Genomic DNA, 21,931 nt, shown 5'->3' with positions numbered 1-21,931 from the left:
AAACGTCTCAAAAATGATATCGACAGGAAGTGCAAAATGGCTAAGCAGGGATGGCTAGCGGACAAATGTAAGGATGTAGAGACTTATCTCACTAGGGGTAAGATAGATACTGCCTACAGGAAAATTAAAGAGACCTTTGGAGATAAGAGAACCACTTGTATGAATATCAAGAGCTCAGATGGAAACCCAGTTCTAAGCAAAGAAGGGAAGGCAGAAAGGTGGAAGGAGTATATAGAGGGTCTATACAAGGGCGATGTACTTGAGGACAATATTATGGAAATGGAAGAGGATGTAGATGAAGATGAAATGGGAGATACGATACTGCGTGAAGAGTTTGACAGAGCTCTGAAAGACATGAGTCGAAACAAGGGCGCGGGAGTAGACAACATTCCATTGGAACTACTGACGGCCTTGGGAGAGCCAGTCCTGACAAAACTCTACCATCTGGTGAGCAAGATGTATGAAACATGTGAAATACCCTCAGACTTCAAGAAGAATATAATAATTCCAATCGCAAAGAAATCTGGTGTTGACAGATGTGAAAATTACCGAACAATCAGTTTAATAAACCACAGCTGCAAAATACTAACACGAATTCTTTACAGACGAATGGAAAAACTAGTAGAAGCCAACCTCGGGGAAGATCAGTTTGGATTCCGTAGAAACACTGGAACACGTGAGGCAATACTGACCTTACGACTTATCTTAGAAGAAAGATTAAGAAAAGGCAAACCTACGTTTCTAGCATTTGTAGACTTAGAGAAAGCTTTTGACAATGTTGACTGGAATACTCTCTTTCAAACTCTAAAGGTGGCAGGGGTAAAATACAGGGAGCGGCAGGCTATTTACAATTTGTACAGAAACCAGATGGCTGTTATAAGAGTCGAGGGACATGAAAGGGAAGCTGTGGTTGGGAAGGGAGTAAGACAGATTGTAGTCTCTCCCCGATGTTATTCAATCTGTATATTGAGCAAGCAGTAAAGGAAACAAAAGAAAAATTCGGAGTAGGTATTAAAATCCATGGAGAAGAAATAAAAACTTTGAGGTTCGCCGATGACATTGTAATTCTGTCAGAGACAGCAAAGGACTTGGAAGAGCAGTTGAATGGAATGGACAGTGTCTTGAAAAGAGGATATAAGATGAACATCAACAAAAGCAAAATGAAAATAATGGAATGTAGTCGAATTAAGTCGGGTGATGCTGAGGGAATTAGATTAGGAAATGAGACACTTAAAGTAGTAAAGGAGTTTTGCTATTTGGGGAGCAAAATAACTGATGATGTTCGAAGTAGAGAGGATATAAAATGTAGGCTGGCAATGGCAAGGAAAGCGTTTCTGAAGAAGAGAAATTTGTTAACATCGAGTATAGATTTAAGTGTCAGGAAGTCATTTCTGAAAGTATTTGTATGGAGTGTAGCCATGTATGGAAGTGAAACATGGACAATAAATAGTTTGGACAAGAAGAGAATAGAAGCTTTCGAAATGTGGTGCTACAGAAGAATGCTGAAGATTAGATGGGTAGACCACATAACTAATGAGGAAGTATTGAATAGGATTGGGGAGAAGAGAAGTTTGTGGCACAACTTGACCAGAAGAAGGGATCGGTTGGTAGGACATGTTCTGAGGCATCAAGGGATCATCAATTTAGTATTGGAGGGCAGCATGGAGGGTAAAAATCGTAGAGGGAGACCAAGAGATGAATACACTAAGCAGATTCAGAAGGATGTAGGTTGCAGTAGGTACTGGGAGATGAAGAGGCTTGCACAGGATAGAGTAGCATGGAGAGCTGCATCAAACCAGTCTCAGGACTGAAGACCACAACAACAACAACCATGTGATGTAACAAAGAACCCTCCTCCTGAAGGAGATATTTTTGCTAACATCAAAACCTACGTCATGGGTTAATCGAACCTTTGGTTTGCAACTGGTTGGCTGATTATTATTTTTTTTATTTTTTTTTTCAGTCTCGTCCCCCTGGTTGCATGAAGTGACTGACAGAACATACTTCATAACTGACAGGCGACACAGTAAAGCATTCAGTTTCAGTCAACTACTACTTACGCACACTGATAAACAAAAGAGAGTGCCGAGTGATGCAACATGAGCTATGGAGTCTCCTTTCCAACCAAACGAGCACAATAAGTCTCCAAGAAATGGATAATTTTTAGTGGTCAATCAGAAGTATATTTAATACATCTGGTAGAGTATCTCATCCTCAGAAGGGCATGTCATTTGGTAAAGCTACACTGCAAAACTGAGATGTGGTTTAGTCTCAGGCTAATGTTATTTGTTTCCTTATGCTGCGTTTTATAAATGCAACAGTGTGTTTGAAGCTACCAGTACCTGCTATGCTAGTCTGCACAAAGCATGTAATCTTGAACCATCAACTTCACCAACTGTCAACCTTTTGTAATTCTCATTCAGGTATAAAAAACACACGAAGACACATGAAGCTATTTTTTACACAGATATTAGCTGTTGACCCATTTTTTTGTGCCTTAGTTCATAATATTATACCTTAAATAGGGAAGTAAGAAGCACACAACTAGCAGATCAGGTAAATATGCGATTAAAAATTCAATATTATCTGTTAAATGACAGTAACAGTACAGTTCCAAGTACGTGAAATGTAAATGTTTACTTGCCAGCATCAAATTTGTGGAACACGTAAAATCATTACTCAGCCTTTTCTCTTACCTTTCCTACCCTCTTCTTCCATAGAGTTCTTCATTTCCTTGGTATTATGCAACATCTTCACAACTACAAAAATATAGGATTTATCATTTTAAGAGTCTTTCTCACCTGTAGCTTAGTTGCTTCCCACTCCAGCCACTGGTCAACCCACAACCCATCTTCGTTTTTTGGCGGCACCAGTAACCTTGCGGCCGAATTTGCAGAGAAAAGAGTCGTTCCTGATTCCAATTGGAAAGTTGGGAAACGACGTGTAGCTCCAACTTTTCGATCTGTTAACAGTGTTACAATACGGAAAATCTAATATGACAGAACGATATAAGTTCATGGATTTAGAAAGACAGGTGTAAACTATATACTAAAAACATCTCACATTCCATCCGCCAAACAGTCAGCCGTTAAGATTAACAATGTAGCACGTCAGTTAGTGTACTATATGAACCATTTCAATTTAGTTCAAATTTTAGTTATATCCACAACTATATCTGATGCAATAAGGAAGAACGTGGGCTTTCTGAGAACGAGGATTTTATAATGTAATGTAATTTCAGTTGGATGATAATAACTATATAAAGTGGTAAGTAGTGTTTGTTAATTAATATATTGATGTAAAAAACATACCTGCAGAAGAAATATTTTCCACGTGTATATTTTCTTTAGCAAAATTCGCGGCAACTGCAACTTTAAGGCAGGAAGGATCGGCGCCACTTGTGAAAATCCTCATCGCTTTTTAATTACAAAGACGTTTATACACTAAAAACTGTTAACACATGGGAAGATTGGAACTTTTACAAAACACAAACATTCGTTCAAACGTCAACACACGTGCCACATGGCTTACTAGCAATAGTAAATATTCCGATTTCCGAGATTGTCGTGAGCAAGCAATGTCGAATAATCGATATTGTGTCGACGATGTAGAGCAAATATCAATCGATCAAGTAATTCGAGTTAATGCAATGCATGCCATAGGTCGATCATAAAGAAATGTAAACAACTAAACAAGTTACAGTCGTTCTTGCACGGTATTGCACGTGGATAGGCTTCATCATTGTCAGTACTTGCTACTTAGGTTACTTGTGTGTGTTATGTTTGTTTCTCGAGTGACAATAATTGAAATTTCGATATGGGTAAGAATAAAAAAGGATTTAACTGGAAAGCACGCGAAGTTGTCAAAACACACATTGACAATACACCAACCTCAAAGGTGAGTTGAAATGGGCAATTAATATTTATTTATACCCATTTCGTTAGGTACAGAATGTATACTTGTAAATAGGTCAGGAGATATTAATCTAACATTTACCTTGCATATTGCAGTACAAAACGTCTAATTGACAGTATTGATAGGCATAATATTGTGTACATGTTTCTCTCGATTTATGTTTATGCCTTAAAGTTATTTACATATCTTTTAACGAAGGTAACACACATACAAAAATTTATGACGCATTCAATGTATTCAAGTGATTTTTTGCATATATGCAGGAAATAATAACATTGCTGATATTTACTCGTATATTCCTCTACTTGATAAAATATTTTTCCCAATTAGATAGTCTTTACAAAGTTTCTGGAATGTCTTTCCACTCCTACTGTCCTGTGGGCTCTTAGGAAGATGCCTTATCTCGTCTACACCTGAATATTGAGGAACTTTTTTAAATAGAGCTACCTGTGTAACTGGCCTTTATTTCTTGTGTAATTGTATTTGTTCTAGTAATCAGTTGCCTCTGAATTAACATAAATGACATTATTGTTCTGTATACGTACATTGATTAAATGTCAGTATTCTTAGAGTATGGAAGGCAGTTTTCCATGAGTCATTTTGAACAATGAAGGAACAACAGAACAGATGCTTAATGCACAATCTGTTATTGTGTACACAAACAATTTCAGAACCCTTATAGCTTCATCATCTGGTGTAAATTGTAATAATAAAAATATTCTATTACACGTGAATGGGAGCGATCCTCAAGTCTGAACAATCAGATAAGGAACTATGTGACAATTACTGAATTAAAACAAATTAAAAGACATAATGAGATTTTACTCAACAAATAAAATCACCAAATCATCTGGTGTCATCCTCACTCCTATAATGTCATCAAAAGGGTAAAAGGGGCATCAGATTAGCAAATTAATTAAAGTGGGAAGTAACAGCAGAAAGGAGTTGAAACCATCACAACATAGAGGGGGAAGAGGGCCTGTGCGTTTGAAAAACAAAGAAAAATAACATGTTATATGGACACTTTAATCTGCCTGGATGATGCCATAATTAGCTAAAATATTGGGATAATGGAAGCATCCGATTCCGCCCATCTGCTTTGACCAATGACGTCACCAATATGACGGAAACGACCATTCACAACTACTCCCTTACCGCTCCTATGATGTCATCACATAAACATAACAACAAACACGAAAATAGATCAAAAAACCAACAAACAGATATGCCTCCAAAAATATAATGAAACTTAACGGACAAGCGGGGGAAATTGGGGGTTTTGGGTGGGGACAAACTAAATATAAACACACGTCAGTACACCAAACGATAAAAGACACTAAAATAACAAGCCCCCACAACCTTCCCAAATTCCACTACACACAAAAATCCACAGGAATCGATCATTTCCCTTGAAGTTCCAACAGAAACAACCAATACCACTCAAAAACTTCACCACCACCACACTCAATCCTGCCAAAAAAAAAAGGGCCTAGAAAAACAAAATTGGAATCGAACACTTCCCTTGACCTATATAGGTCAACTGCAGCAACCGATACCACACTATAAATCTCAAAACTTTCACCACCACCACACTTAATCCTACCACCAAAAAAACACATGGAAAATCAAAATTGGAATCGAACACTTCCTTTGACCTGTTATCCTTAAGATGTCTCCACACATAGCTGTCCCTGGTCCAAGATGCCAGAACTTTAGTAAGCCTCATTTCGTCACGACACACTGAACACTTCACGACTTCAGCCAACAGGCCGAATAGCCGAAGAAATTTTATTAGAGACAACGCACTGTCCCCCATCATTGCTGACAACCGAAAACTGTTGACCTTGTCAGTCATATCCATACATAACAAAGACATAAACAAAGCAATTTACCAAAATTCACACATGACGAACAGAAAAAAAACTGCAATAACATCGACATAACAAAATCAAAATCGTTAACTCACTGAAAAATATTCTGCTGAAAGCACGGTCACCACCGATACCACACATGTGCAATGCTACCATGTAAATGAACCCCAAACGCCACATAACACGCTATACATAAACACACCACCAGAAAGAACCACCGACCGCAACAATACGCCACCTATAAATACGCCACACATGCAGACTAAACCGAAAGCATCACCTAACACACAACACACACACACACGTGCCACCAGAGAGTACCACCAATCACATCAAAACAACACTTGCAAACATGCCACTCTCAGAAACTAAACTCCGCACCATCATGACATCACACAACACAACAGCCTTACATCACAGATCAAAGCTGACGGGTTGACCCAAAATATTTGTGTGGTACAGGTGTGTGTGTTCATTAATTATGTTTACAGGATGGGAACGAAGACTTCTTAAGATTTCAATTTCTTCCAGAACATTGAGTATCTGACCTTTCTTTACAATCAGTTAAGTTATCACTAAGCTACTGCAGCTGGTGCTGGTCATCAGTTACATGCATTGTCAAAGTTTTCCTGGAATCGACCAGGTCTTTATGTTCTTTAAATATAGTAAAATTCCTGCCTGTCTGGCAAATGTATCTGCTCTTATACAACTGGCTTTTATTGCACTCAATATGATACACTGCAGGACAGGAAAAAGGATCCTTTTGGATTTCACAGTTCCTTAATCTACTTTCGATAATTTTTTTTTTTTTAAACCATGACAGAGTTATGTTGGCTGACATCAATTATGTTCCAATCCTCTCTGATTCATATCCATGATATGGAAACTTGTAAAATTTGTTCTTTCTCTTTTTATGTACTGCCTTCAGAGCGCTTCCCTTCCAGGATTTGCCCCCCCTCCCCCCCCCCCCCCTTTTTTGCCAATGTTCTTTCATTTAATTTCTTGATCATAGACCTTGGATATCCATTTCATATGCCTCTGATGTTAGGGGAACATTATATGATGTGTTTAGGAGAGTCTGAAAGGCAGCAGTTTTATATTTAAATCTGGTGGTTTGATGTTACATTTGGAACAAAATTGGCAGTAGATTCTTTTCTTTACTTGTCAAACTCTACCTTGCTGCCATTTAAGGTGATCTGTAAGTCTGAATATGGCAAGGTTCTGATGGTGAACAGAGAAAGAAAACTTTCCATGGAATGTATTAAGTTTGTTATGTAAATTGTCATACTCTTCCTTGCTACCTCCATAAAGAACAAAAATGTCACCAATATAATGTTACCAATATATAACCTAAGTGGCCTCCTCCAGATACTTCATAAAAAACTCTCACTCAAAATGAGACATAAAAATATTCACAAAAATGCAAGCTATGGGAGAAGCCGTCGCCATACCCTGTTGCTGCATATGCACTTAGTCTTTAAAATAATTGAAATGTAGCAGCAAAGTTAAAATGTTAACAACCTCTTTGGTTTTGTTTGATGGCCTAACGCTAAATCTGCTGAGGTTTTCAAGAATGAGCCACAGATTCCATCTGTAGGTACAGTAGTATACATATTGCTGGCATCAAAGGTACCCATGTGAGTACTTACTGGAATGTTGGTATTTTTAAGAACTGTAATTAGATCTTCCCTGTTTTTATCACCCTAGACTTCCTGAAGTAAAAGTGTTTTTTAAGAAAACCCACAACAAATTTCTCAAGTTTGTAACTAGCTTTGTCAACTAACCCCATGCGTTGACAATCGGTCTCACTGGATCGTGTGGTTTATCTGACTTAATCATCGCCCAGACTCTAGGTGCTTTAGGGTTCATCATTAAAAGTTGTTTCTTCCACTTCTCACCCAGAAAACTCTTAGTTGCTTTTAGGACCTTCCTGATTTCATCAGAATACTTTTTTGTCTGATCTCTGCACTTAACGTTGTCATTAGTAGCAATAAATTGCTCAGCTTTTTCCTCATAGGTACTTCTGCTGATAAAGGACAACAGCCATTTTCCCTTTGTCAGCACAGACAACTATGACATTGAGATAAGTTTTTTTATTAAGTGACTTCAACATCGGTCATTCTCCTGTGTGATTAGTTCTAAACCCTCAGTTATCTTTTAAAATACTGTTTGTTTGCAAAGACAGCTCATTTTTAACAGGTACTGGGTCATTATCACTCTCTAAAGTGACAGTTATTTGAGCAGTTATCACAGATTCTTGTTCCTCGGATATATCCTCTTGTAGATTATGAGATAAACCCATATTTAGTAAACTCTCTCATCTTCATTAAAAGCAATAGCTGCCTAGGGTAAAATTCAAAGTCACATTTAGGAGATGACACAGCTCTAATTGGCCTAGACCTATTACATAGTTTGTATAGTTTTGACAGGGATCTAGAATTAATGACCTCTTTTTAGTTATTGATGACATTCAGAATGTGACAGTACATTGTATCAAATTGGTTAGCACTTACGGCCTTGACAAAATTTGGGTAAGACAGGTACAAAGTCCTATTCAAAATTTCCTTCTTCTTATAGAGGGCCCTGATTTCACTGTTAATACACTCAGTGGTTTTCATGAACATCTTTTTCACATAATTAGTGATCACTTCATGTTGAAGACAATTTTTGTTGAATCTTATATGGACACAAGTGTGAGCTAACTTTACGTTACAATTATATAGTCCGTAAAAGGCCACTGTAGCCTTGCCAATTGTAAATGCACAAAGAGTTCTTCTTATTGGGCAGCTGTGACTGTACAAGTCCATTTTTAAAAATGAAGGAATCACCGAACAGTTGCTTAATCCACAAATACTAGCAAAGAGGGGGAGGGGAAGGATCATGGAACGGAATCACTCTGAAGGCAGTAGACAAAAAGAGAAAGAACAAGTTTAATGACATCCCATGTCATGTGTTCATATCAGAGAGGGCTGGAAAGAAACTGACGCCAACCAACATAACTCTGTCATTTCTCATATAAAAAAATTTGGGCAGTAAGTTAAGCAACCGTGAAGACCAAAAGTATCCTTTCTCCTATCCCGGAGTGTATCATATTGAGTGCAGTAAAAACCAGCTGTGTAAGAGCAGATACATTGGCCAGATAGGCGGGAATTTTTATATGGGGTTTAAAGAACATGAACACCTGGCCAATCCCAGGTCAACTCTGATGATGCATTTGATTGACAGCCAGCATCAACTCCAGTGGGTTAACGATAATTTAACTGTCTTACACACGACAGAGAAAGGTCAGATACTCAATGTTGTGGAAGAAATTGAAATCTTAAGAAGTCTTCATTCCCATTCTCTTGATACAATTAATCAACAAACAGACCTGTATCCCAAAAATATTTTAGTTAATCATGGCATCGTCCAGCCAGATTAAGGTGTGAATATAAAATAATATTTTTCCTTGTTTTTTAGATGTGCAGGTCTTCTACCTCTTAATGTTGTGATAGTTCCATCTCCATTCTACTTTTATTTCTCACTTTTCCACTTCAAATAATTCACTAATCTAATGTATGTTTCATACATTGGGCCATGTGCGGCTTCAGTACCACAGCCAGTATTTACTGTTATACAGTTTTCCTGTCTGTTTACCTGGTCACACAGCACAAGGGGCACAGTTGTTATGGAATTTTTGAAGTAATTCTACGCAATATGTGATCCCCCTCCCCTTATTTATTGCATTTTACATATATCGTTATTTTGGTAACTTTTGGTGTCAGGTCATGATGTCCATTTTTCAGATTTCTTAGGTCCCTTTCACCATTTGACATGGAACTTTTGGTTCCATGATAATATTTGGATGAGGACGATGTCACATGATTAGGTGATTTATTTAAGTAATGTTCTTTCCTCTCTTTTAATTTGTTCTTACTCAGAAATTTTAGTTGCAAAGTTCGTTATCTGTTGTTTCAGACTTGAGGATCCCCTTCCATTCACTTATAACAGAATATTTTTATTATTACAGTTTACACCAGATAATGAAAGTTTAAGAATTCTGAAACTGGTCACGTCCACAATAAAAGATGGTAGCTTAAGCAATTGTTCTGCAGTTTCTTCATTCTCCAAAATGGACTTGTAGAGTTGTGGCTGCCCCATGAGAAGAACTCTTTCTGCATGATTCAGTTTCTTTTCTTCTTCTTCTTCCCTTCTTCTTCTTCTTTTTGTTTTTGGGAGGGGGGGGGGGTCTTAATTGCCTTTTTTCTCCTTCAATACAGAATTGTATTATCGTTGTTGGAAGTTCCCCAAACAGTAATTCCATACAGTGGTTCAACAAGATCATGCCACACTGTACGTAAAAATAGTTTGTTAGCTTAATGTGCACGCTGTTTGATGATGGAACATTACACCATCATTTATGATAGACATTATCTGTATGTTTCTAGCATTGGTGCTTATTGTTAGATCCGATCTTTTTTCTGTTTGTGATCACTATGAATGATTATTGTCATTTTTAGATTTATAATTAAATCATTCTGTATTTGCCACGGGGACTAGTGTAGCAGGGGATACAACCCGTCGGCTTTGGACATTGACGTCACAAGTCGCCAATCGAGAAGCGATTCTTCTTAGTGTTGTAGCTCCCTTCAGTGGCTGATAAGTGTTTTTTGGCTTTTTAAAAAAAAATCTCACGAGATAGAATAAACAGATCCACTTTATTAAGCAATCAGTAAAAAAAAAAAAAAACGAAACTGAAACATAACAGCAAAAGCGAAAATGGTAAACTGCTATCTGGCGACTTGTGACGTCATTGTCCAAAGCCGACAGGTTGTATCCCCTTGCCACGGTATTGTGTCATTTGTTGTAATATCTAAATGCCCTTCTTTCCATTGTTTCCAGAGTTTCTTCTACATTTACTCATGTCATGTCATCAGCATACAGTATTTTTTGACTGTTGTCTGTTGTGATCTGAGCTGTCAGAGATAACACTTGTGTGCATGTGCATGCGTGTGCATGCATGCATGCATGTTTGTTTCTGTTTCTCTTTTTTTTCTGACGAAGGCTGTGGCCAAAAGCTAATGTGTAAGTGTCTCTCATCAACTTCGTGTGTCATCTTGTGCCAAGTAACAATCTATCTTTTCCTTGCATTTTTGTTTGAGTAGGTTGAACAAAAGTGTGATCCTTGAGGTACATCATACATTGTGCCCTTATCCAGATTCTGTAGTCACATACAGCTTTCTGTTAAATATTATGAAAAGGAAAGTTGCTGCTCACCATATAGCAGAGTTGCTGAGTTGCAGATAGGCACAACAAAAAGACTCTCACAATTAAAGCGTTCTGTAACAATAGACCACACACACACACACACACACACACACACACACACACACACACACAGACACACGTGTGTGTGTGTGTGTGTGTGTGTGTGTGTGTGTGTGTGTGTCGTGTATTGTTGATGAAGGCCTTAAGGCCGAAAGCTTTAATTGTGACAGTCTTCTGTTGTGCCTGTGACTCAGTATCTCCACTATATGGTGAGTAGGAACTTTCCTTTTCATAACATTGTCATATTCCATCCTGGATTTTCCATTGTTTGATTTGTGCCGTGCAGCTTCCTGTTACTAACACATAATATTATCCATTCCACTGCGTGGCCATGTATGCCATAGCTTTAAAGTTTTTCAGTTAATGATGTAGGGATGGTAGTGTCAAAAACTATAGACAGCTCCAGTAGGTTTCGGATAGCAATTTCTGTAGATTTCCCTGTTTGGAAATCATTTTGTGCTAGAATCAGAATACTCTTTGCACGTGTAGTGTTTTTGGGAAACCAGAGATTTAAGGTAGCCTACTGGTTTTTAATTATTTGAGTCGTCTTTGTTGCATTTCTTTTAAATTGGTATAACTTTGCTTATTTTTAATTTTTCTGGAAATACTAGATGATGTACAACTTTGCTTCTGCCATTTGCCGATAGGTGGCGACACCAGTAAGTAGCGGTCAAAAGAAACAGATCACAGACGTCAAGCAGTTACTTAGCTTGGATCTCGGTCAACATAACCTCATTCAAACATTGGTCGATTTTTGTCTCCATCATAAAGCTGTTTTTGATTGAAAATGTCAGTTTATGAGCCTAATTCTCATCATTTGAGGGAGGTGTTACTGTTTTGTTTCAATATGAAGAAAACAGCAGCTGAGTCTCATCGAATGCTCTCAAGTGCATATGGTAAGGATGCTATTAGTGAAAGAACATGTCATGAGTGGTTTCAACGCTTCAAGAAAGGTGATTTTAACGTTGTGGACCGGCATGGTGGTGAAGAGAGAATGTTTTCGAAGATGCAAAATTGGAGACATTGCTGAGTGAAGACTCGTGTCAAACTCAAGAAGAATTGCCACGATTAGTGGAAGTAACACAGCAAGCCATTTCAAAAGGCTATGGGCATGATTCAGAAAGAAGGAACTCGTGGTCCCGTGTGAGCTGAAACCAAGAGACGTTGAAAAGTGTTTGTGTGTTTGTGAGCAGTTGCTTCAGAGGCAAAAATGGAAAGGATTTATGCATTGCATTGTGAACGGCTCGCATTCGGGAGGACGACAGTTCAATCCCGCGTCCGGCCATCCTGATTTAGGTTTTCCGTGATTTCCCTAAATCGCTCCAGGCAAATGCCGGGATGATTCCTTTGAAAGGGCATGGCCGACTTCCTTCCCGTCCTTCCCTAATCCAATGAGACCCATGACCTCGCTGTCTGGTCTCCTCCCCAAACAACCCAACCCATTGTGCCCGGGGACAAAAAATGGGTTCATTACAATAACCCTAAATGCAAAACATCATGGGGATATCCCTTCCATGCTTCCATATCAACGGCCAAACCGAATATTCACAGCTCCAAGATCATGCTCTGCATTTGGTGGGACTAGCTTTTCATCGTGTACTATGAGGTGTTAAAACCAAGTGAAACAATCACAGGTGCTCGTTATAGAACGCAATTAATGCATTTGAACAGAACACTAAAAGACAAACGGCCGCAATACAGTGAGAGGCACAATAAAGTGATTTTGCAGCATGACAATGCTCGACCCCACATTGCAAAAGAGGTCAAAACATATTTGGAAATGTTAAAATGGGAAGTCCTACCCCACCCGCCATATTCTCCAGACATTGCTCCCTCTGACTATCACCTGTTTAGATCAATGGCATGTGGCCTGGCTGACCAACACTTTTGATCTCATGAAGAAGTCACAAATTTGATTGAAAATGGATCGCTTCAAAAGATGAACAATTTTTGCGACACAGGATTTGTACACTGCCTGAAAGATAGGAAAAAGTAGTTGCCAACGATGGAAAATACTTTGAGTGATACAAGTGTAACCAATTTGTTTCACTAAAGCCTCAAATGGGAAAAAAACGGCGGAAGCAAAGTTGTACACCTTGTGCTTCTCTGAATGAGCAGCTTGGTATATCCAAGAGATGTTTGGTTATCTCTTCATTCACATACCTTATTAGATAACTTGATATTTCATCTCCTGCAGACTCCTTGGATTATAGTTTCTGGATTAATTTTATGAGTTCGTTTTGTCACTGGTTCCTGGAATGTTGAGAGAGGTAGTTGCCCAAGTGTTCTAGGATACGTATTTCTTTCACAGTTCAAATTGTGTACAGGATCTATGAAATTGTTGTTACATATATTAGCAATTTCTGTTCCATGTGTTAACTATTAATCATACACTTTTACTTGGCTGCTGAGACAAGCCCTGTCTTCTCCTTCCAGAGCAATGAGTTTATAGATTATAAAAGAAATGAACATATATTAAATTAATGTGTCACAGATAGGTTGGTTTGGAGAGAAAAGGTCCAAACTACATGGTCATCAGCCTAATGTATCACAGAAGTGACACAAAAGTTGTTGACGTGTCGCTAGAAAGACCGGGTCCTCTTCGCTCATTTCTGTGCATGATATTAACAATCACTATGCACAACACCATACATGGATCAACTCTATATTCACAACAGCTACTTATTGTTATGGCACACAATACTGTTACATAGCTAAGACTGGCAGTAAGCGTGAACATTCTGGAGTAACACGAAGTCGTCCAACTTCCACCGATCACAGAAGAGCCAAGTAACAGTGTGCTAGCAATATGGTGCCCTCAGGTTTCATTAAGTTGGTAAAATTTCCGTTACTGACACTCTTTTAACTCCATCTCTAATTGTTGATACACCCCATGTTGTTTTACTTGTAGGACCTGTAGCTATGTAAGAAATATTATTATATATTCATTTGTTTCATTTATTGTGTGACAGCTGTGTCACGTTTCTTGATGACCACTTACATGATGTCGTGTTTTCTATTGTTACACTCACGCAAATTTTTTTCCTTTCTGCTTTTAGATAAATGTCGATATAAAAGGTATCCGAGAAGATAATTATGATCAGTGCAATGCTTTGGTTATACCCTCCCAAAAGAGAAAGACGAGAAAAAAAAGAGAACATGTTACAATTACAAGGATACTTTCAAAAAAACAGAGGAAACGACTAGAAAAAATTGTAGAACAGAAGAAAAAGAAAGAAAATGTAAGTTGTGTTGTAGTATTTTATTTAAAACATAAATTTCTTAGTAATCCCAAGCAAAAATATGTAAATGTTCTTCTCATTTAATTTTTATTTCCCACTATTCAGTTTCTGGTGTGGAAAAATTCACAATAAAGCCCTCCATTTAAATTTAAAAACTTTATACAAAACTTTGCAGCACATATTTCTTCAAGTTATTCGACAGATGTTAGCTATTAAAGTACTTTGAGAAAGAATTGTAATTACTGGATGGAAGATTGTTAGAGTCAGTGATCTGAGTATGATAGTGTTCCCTATCAAAATCTTGGTTGTGGTACCAGACTAATATTTACTGTAGCCTGGGGTGTATAAACTACCTCCAACAATTACTTTGATGCATTTTATATACTTATGTTGTGCATAAACTATGAAAAATGCAGTGGGGTGGGCAGGAGAGGAAATCATTAGGCTTGTGTAACTTTCACTAAGTTGCAGAATTCTTTATGTACCTTGAAGAATCGTCTACATTTATACCTGCCAAAAGGGTATTCATGTATCTTAATCATCATCTCCATATCCCCTCCCCTTCGTATCTCTTGCATTACAGTCATGAATTATGGACAGAAAAGGGCAACTGTTGCTAAGCCCACATCACAGAAGTTGCTTGGCACTAGTAACACAATGGGACCGGTGGAATATACAGATGATATACTACCGGTATTTGTATTAAGTAGTGACACAAAAATTAATATCAAAGACAAGTACAGCATTGTAGTTCTTGAACTTCAAGGCTAATATCAAATTGTCTCCAGAACCTTTAAAAACAGCTTAAGTGTACTTATGGTATCGGCAGCCCATGTATTATGTGCAGATGTGGGAATTCATTCACATTGGTCGTAGCCAATTGGATGATAGTATTAAAGAGCCAATGAGAATTACTGTCTCTGGTGTTTTCAGCAGAACGTAAAAACTGATTGAATGGTTTCCGAATGAGCCAGTGATGAAGTGTGCAGCATTTATTTGAACCTCCACCATTAATCCTACACTGTAAACGCCTGAAACTGATGAATAATATTAAAGAAGAGGTGAAATAATTTTGTAAGCTACCTTCTTCTAGATTAATTTAACTTCCTTATAGCAGAAAAGCTGAGTTGCAGACAGGCACAACAAAAAGGCTATTAAACGCATAAGCTTTTAGCCAGTAGGCCTATTTATGAAATAGACAACATACACAGATTCACGCAAATTAGGCTCTCGCACACATAACCACTGTCTCTGCCTGCCGGAGCTGGGCTGCTCTGCAACTAATCAGGAGATTAGAGGGGCGAGGGGTGGGGGAGAAGTAAAGAAGGGGAAAATGACCTTCTCTCTCTTTTTTTTTTTTTTAGTGGATGTGTTGATGGAATAGAAGGCTATGTAGTGTTGGAGTGGGAACAGGACAGTGGGTAGATAGGTGAAGGACAGGGACTAGCAAAGGTTGAGGCCAGGGGTGAGAGAAACACAGAATATATTGCAGGGAGAGTTCACCCCTGCGTAATTCGGAAGCTGCTGTCGATAGGAAGGATTCAGGTTGCACGGGCTGTCAAGTAGTAATTGAAGTGAAGCACATTGCATCGGGCAGTATGTTCAGCAACTGGATGGTCCAGTTATCTCACGGCCACAGTTCGTTGGTGGCCATTCATATGGAGAAACATCTTGTTAGTTGTCATGCTCGTGTAGAAATCAGCCCATTGGTTGCACCTTTTTTTATTGTCACGTGGCTGCTTTCACAGGTAGCCACACCTTTGATGAGATGGGAGAGGCCTGTGACTAGACTGTGGAGTAGGTGACAGTGAGAGGGTGTATGGGACAGGCCTTGCATCAAGGTCTGTTGCAAGGATATGAGCCCTGAGGCAAGGGATTTGGAGCAGGAGTGAGCCAAGGATATTGCATACATTCGGTGGGCAGTGGAATACCACTGTGTGAGGGGTGGGAACAATAGTGGGCAATAGTGGGCACAACAAAGCCCTCATGGAGAATATAATATGGTTACTCCAGTTTTGATGGTACTGAGTCATGACAGGAGTGCTCCTGCATGGCCAGAAGGTGGTTGTGTGGGAGGTGATTGGAGAGAAAATGCACAGGAGACATATTTCTATACAAGGTTGGGAGGATAATTATGTTCTGTAGTGGCCTCAGTTATACCCTTGGTGTATTTAGAGAGGGCTGCTCGACACTACGGATGCGACGACTGTGAATGACTTGGTTTAAGGGGTGGGACTTCTTGGTATGGAATGGGTGGCTGCTGTCAAAGTGGAGGTAATGGGGCAGCTGGTAGGTTGGATACGGGCAGAGGTACTGATGTAGCTACCCTGTGGAGGTCAACATTGAGGAAGGGAGCATGTTAGGTTGAGGAGGACCAAGTGAAACAAGTGTGGGAGAAGTTGTTGAGATTCTGTAGGAATGTGTATAGGGTGTCCTCAGCTTCAGTCCAGATCACAAAGATGTCATCAATGAATCTAAATCAGCTGAGGAGTTTGAGCTTGTGAGTGGTTAGGAAGGATTCCCCCAGCTCGCCCATGAATAGGCTGGTGTAGGATGGTGCCATGTGGGTGCCCATTGCTGCATCAAAGGTTTGTTTGTAAGTGATGCCGTCGAAGGAGAATAATTGTGGGTGAGAATATAATTGGTCTTGATGACTAAGGAGAATAGTTGTGGGTGAGGATATAGTTGGTCATTATGATTGGAAGGAGCTTGTAGGTTTGGAGTCAGTCATGCATTTGAAAAGGTAATGTTCAATAGCGGCACGACCATGGGTATTAATGATGTTAGTTTAGAGGGAGGTGTTGTCAGTGGTCTGCATCTACATGGGTACTCTGCAAATCACATTTAAGTGCCTGGCAGAGGTTCATTGAAACACCTTCACAATAATTCTCTATTATTCCAATCTTGTGCAGCAAGCAGAAAGAACAAGCTCCTATGTCTTTTGGTGTGAGCTCTGATTTCCCTTATTTTATTATGGTGATCATTTCTCCCTATGTAGGTCGGCATCAACAAAATATTTTCGCATTCAGAGGAGAAAGTTGGTGATTGAAATTTTGTGAGAAGATTTCGCTGCAGTTAAAAATGCCTTTGTTTTAATGATGTTCTCCCCATATCCTGTATCATTTCAGTGACACTCCCTTCCCTATTTCACGATAATCTAAAATGTGCTGCCCTTCTTTGAACTGAAGTACTCTGACAATCTTAGCTGGTAAGGATCCCGCACTGCACAGCAGTATTGTAAAAGAGGACGGACAAGTGTAGTGTAGGCAGTCTCTCTATTAGATCTCTTGTACTTTCTAAGTGTCCTGCCAATAAAATATGGTCCTTGGTTAGCCTTCCTCACAACATTTTCTGTGTGTTCCTTCCATTTTAGGTTGTTCATGATTGTAATGCTTAGGTATTTAGTTGAATTTATGGTCCTTAGATTTAAGTGATTTATTGTGCAACTGAAGTTTAACGGATTTCTTTTGGCACTCGTGTGGATGACATCACATTTTTCGTTATTTGTGGTCAATTGCCAAGTTTTAACTATAAAGATATCTTCTCTAAATTCATTTCGATCTTCTGATGACTTTACTAGTCGATAAACAACAGCATTATCTGCAAATAACCTAAGATGTCTGCTCAGATTGTCCCCTAAATCAGTTATATGGATGAGTAACAGCAAAGGGCCCATAACACTAGCTGGGGGAACGCCAGAAATCACTTCTGTATTACTTGATGACACTCCCTCAATTACTACAAAGGGTGTGACCTCTCTGACAGGAAATCACAAATCCTGTCACATAACTGAGACAATGTTCCATAAGCAAGCAATTTCACTACAAGCCACTTGTGTGGTACAGTGTCAGAAGCCTTCTGGAAATCCAGAAATACGGAATCAATCTGAAATCCCTTGTCAATAGCTCTCTGTATTTCATGTGACTAAACAACTAGTTGTGTTTCACAAGAACGATGTTTTCTGAATCCATGGTGACTGTGTGTTAATAGACCATTTTCTTCAAGGTAATTCATAATGTGTCAACACAATATGTGTTCCAAAATCCTGTTACATTTTGACATCAATGATATGGGCCTGAAATTTAGTGGATTACTCCTACTACCTCTCTTGAATATTGGTGTGACTTGTGCAGCTTTCCAGTCCTTGGGTACGGGTCTTTCGTTTAGCAAATGTTTGTATATGATTGTTAAGTATGGAGCCATTGCATCAACATACTCTGAAAGGAACCTAATTGGTATAAAGTCTGGAACAGATGACTTGCTTTTATTAAGTAATTTAAGGTGCTTCACTACTCTGAGGCTATTTACTTCTACAGTGCTCATGTTGGGAGCTGTTCTTGATTCGAATTCTGGGATATTTACTTGGTCATTTTTTGTGAAGGCATTTCGGAAGGCTTTGTTTAGTAACTTTGCTTTGGCAGAGATTGCTTCCCCCATTAGGCACAGTTGCAGTCCTCAGTCTGCCCACAGCAGACAGAGACAGTGGTCATGTATACTTGTGTGAGTCTGTGTGTGTTTTCTGCTTCAGAAGAAGGCCATCTAACCAAAAGCTTAAATGTGTGGTAGTTTTTTAATTGTGCATCTCTGTGATTCAGCGCTTCCTCCATACAATGATTAGCAATATATCCTCATAATACAGGGTGTCCCACTCGAACCTCCCTGATTTCACGGTCCCATGAGGAAAAAACCAAAGTAGATACAACAATGAAAAGTGCACCACATTGTAGAGAATCTTAAAGAATTTATATTCCCGCATCAGAAGTGCCAAATATCGTCGCCAGAGTGCAGCATGGTCGCATGAAGTGAAAATGGCACTCCGCAGCAGCGCGTGCAAGCAGTAGTGTGGTTTGCAGAAACAAAATCACTGATTACTGTCAAAGAAATTATATTCATTTATATGAATGTGATCCACATGATGTGAAAACAATTAAGGAATGGTATAGGAAGTTTCTGGCCATAGGAAGTGTTCTGAGACATTCTGGCAATGCACGTTACAGAGTTTCAGAAGAGACAGTGGAGGACATCAGACAAATGTTTCTCAGAAGCCCATGTAAGTCAATTCATCAAGCATCTAGGCAACTTGGTGTACTTCAACCAACATTGGATCGTGTAGTTCGCCAGCGTCTGCGTATGTGTGCTTACAAAGTGCAAATTCTGCAACATCTGACACCGAATGCTAAACCGCACCGACAACAATTTGCTGCAGATATGCTGCAGCGTATTGATATGGATGCCAGCTTCCTGGAAAGATGTTTATTCTCAGATGAGGCATCCTTTCATATATCAGGAAGGGTTAATAGGCATAATGTTCAGATTTGTGGTTCGCAAAATGCGCACATTGTCATTGAACATGTTCGTGATAACCCTAAAGTAAATGTCTGGTGCAGGCTAATGCATGACAGGATTGTTGGACAAGTCTTTTTTGCTGAACAAACAGTGAATGTGTTGGAGCATTTGTGTACCCTCGGATATGAGACTTGCAACCCAACATAGTTTCTCAACAAGATGGAGTTCCGCTGCATTGTCCAACGGCTGTTCGCAAGTTTCTGGATAGGAAATTTCCCAGTCGTTGGATAGGACACAGAGGACCCATCGCCTGGCCACCATGTTCACCCACATTACACCGCTTGATTTCTTCATGTGGGTATTCGTGAAGGACCACGTGTATGCGACCAAAGTGGATGATATTCCTACGTTGCGACATCGTATCACTAATGCGATTGCAATAATACTAGAGGAAATGTTACAAAAAACTTGGCAAGAAATTGAATATAGACTCGATGTTCTTCATGCTTCTTTGAGAAGCTCTACAGTGTGGTGTATTTTTCATTGTCATATCTACTGTTTTTCCCCCTTTTTTTCTTTCTTTTCCCTGGGTCTTGAAATCAGGGAGGTTTGAGTGGAACACCTTGTACTATTGACTCATATCCGTAGTTTGAGAGCACATACACTTGTAGCCATATGATGCTTTTCACTATTCACATGATTATACAGTAGCATAATTTAGCTCCGTCACAAATATTTTTTAAGATCTTTTACATTCTGAAATTCATGTGTAATATTTATTCTTTGCTCAGCAACTTAATTAGTAATGAACAGACTCCAGTGAATTTTTATTGAATCCTGGCAAATATAAGTTTGTTGTCTACAAATAGTGATGACCATTGCACAGTTTAACTCTGGTCAACATATTGTATATATGTACAGAAATTGAATCTTCTCTTTTTTTGTATTGCAAAAGCGCATGCTGCGCAAGACACGAGCTGACCAGATTTAATTCTACTGTCATGTAAGCATCATTTATGCAGCTTCTAGTGCCCAGCACCAGGTACAGACTTTCTACCTTCAAGGACAATTTTACCACAGAAAATAAAAAATCCAAGTAAAACTGGACAAAGTCATTTTAATAAGTTTTTATACAGGTACACTTCACAAATTGTATCATAAGTGATATGTAAGGTTCCAAAATGAATCTTCACCCAGCTGTGTGTTTGCACTGATATCAAACTTCCTGGCAGATTAAAACATGTGCCAGACCGGGGCTCAAACCTGGGACCTTTGCCTTTCGCAGGCAAGTTCTCTACCAACTGAATTACCTGAGCGTGACTCACGACCTGTCCTCACAGCTTTACTTTCACATGTATATCACCTCCTCAGTCATACTGGTACAACTACCCAGGCTGTGCCTAAGCCATGTCTGCACAGTATCCCTTCTGCCAGGAGTGCTAGTCCCACAAGTTCTTCAGGAGAACTTCTGCGAAGTTTGATAGGTAGGGGATGAGGTACTGGTGGAAATGAAGCAGTGAGGATGGGTTGTGAGTTGTGTTTGGGTAGCTCAGTCAGTACAACACTTGCCCACACTTGCCCCATGTTCGAATCCCAGACCAGCACACAGTTTTAATCTGCCAGGAAGTTTTGATATATAAAGTTATTATTCCACTAATAAAATTTACCTGTTGCATTTTATCCACACTTTTATAGAATGTATAAAGCTTGTTAACAGTAAGTACCATGTAGACATTTTACCCTAGAATATGTTCATCCTTTATTGCATAAGAGGACTCGTGGTAAAAGAACACTTACAGTATACATGGTTTTCTTGTTGTGTGCTGCTGTTGGTAACTATTCATCCACTGAATGATGGGAAGTGAACAGTACAAATCATGAGTCAGTTGCTGGTAGCCAGTCAGAATGCTCGTTTGTAATTACCTATGATTCATAAATAAAGTAAGCTGTTTTTTTTATTTTAAATTGTAACCACATTGGTAGAACTTTCAGCAAAAATGGAAATAAGATCCATAAGTAGGTTGTCACAGTGATGAACATCTGTCTCATGCTACATTACATATCAGTCTGTGACAGCAGTCGTAGTTTCATGTTGAGATCTGTTGGCTTCCCATAATCAAATTGTCACATTCCAACCTAACCTGGACCTTAGGCTACACTACAGGTCAGTCTTCAGCATGACTAGTTTTTTTCTCACCCTCAGTATCAAAAACAAATGACTTTCCATTTCACCCAAAGAAATCATTAGGTTCAGCATTTCTCGTTGGCTACCACATGCTGTCTCCCAGTTGGCTACAACAAATGGAAACA

General features: G+C 39.0%; 2 protein-coding genes across 3 annotated transcripts in view; one reads left to right on the top strand and one right to left on the bottom strand.

The window, feature by feature from the left end:
* LOC124711990 (methionine--tRNA ligase, cytoplasmic) overlaps positions 1-3,572 on the bottom strand; it is a 122,132-nt gene extending 118,560 nt beyond the window's left edge. The window contains exons 1-2 of one of the 2 annotated variants that reach the window (XM_047242275.1): positions 3,312-3,572; positions 2,802-2,962 (exon numbers count right to left, since the gene is read on the bottom strand). In XM_047242275.1, coding sequence (XP_047098231.1) covers positions 2,802-2,962; positions 3,312-3,414 — 264 coding nt within the window. In that variant the 5' untranslated portion in view covers positions 3,415-3,572. The remainder of the gene's footprint in view (positions 1-2,801; positions 2,963-3,311) is intronic. The other variant, XM_047242274.1, reaches the window with a different exon arrangement.
* A 123-nt stretch (positions 3,573-3,695) lies between these two features.
* LOC124711988 (probable ATP-dependent RNA helicase kurz) overlaps positions 3,696-21,931 on the top strand; it is a 131,781-nt gene continuing 113,545 nt past the window's right edge. The window contains exons 1-2 of the mRNA XM_047242273.1: positions 3,696-3,897; positions 14,153-14,335. Of these exons, the coding sequence (XP_047098229.1) occupies positions 3,817-3,897; positions 14,153-14,335 (264 nt within the window). The 5' untranslated portion in view covers positions 3,696-3,816. The remainder of the gene's footprint in view (positions 3,898-14,152; positions 14,336-21,931) is intronic.

The sequence above is a fragment of the Schistocerca piceifrons genome, chromosome 8 (genome assembly GCF_021461385.2).
Source record: "Schistocerca piceifrons isolate TAMUIC-IGC-003096 chromosome 8, iqSchPice1.1, whole genome shotgun sequence".
Lineage (NCBI taxonomy): Eukaryota > Metazoa > Arthropoda > Insecta > Orthoptera > Acrididae > Schistocerca > Schistocerca piceifrons.
The sequence above is the reverse complement of the archived record's forward strand: the minus strand, read 5'-3'. Positions and strand labels throughout refer to the sequence as shown.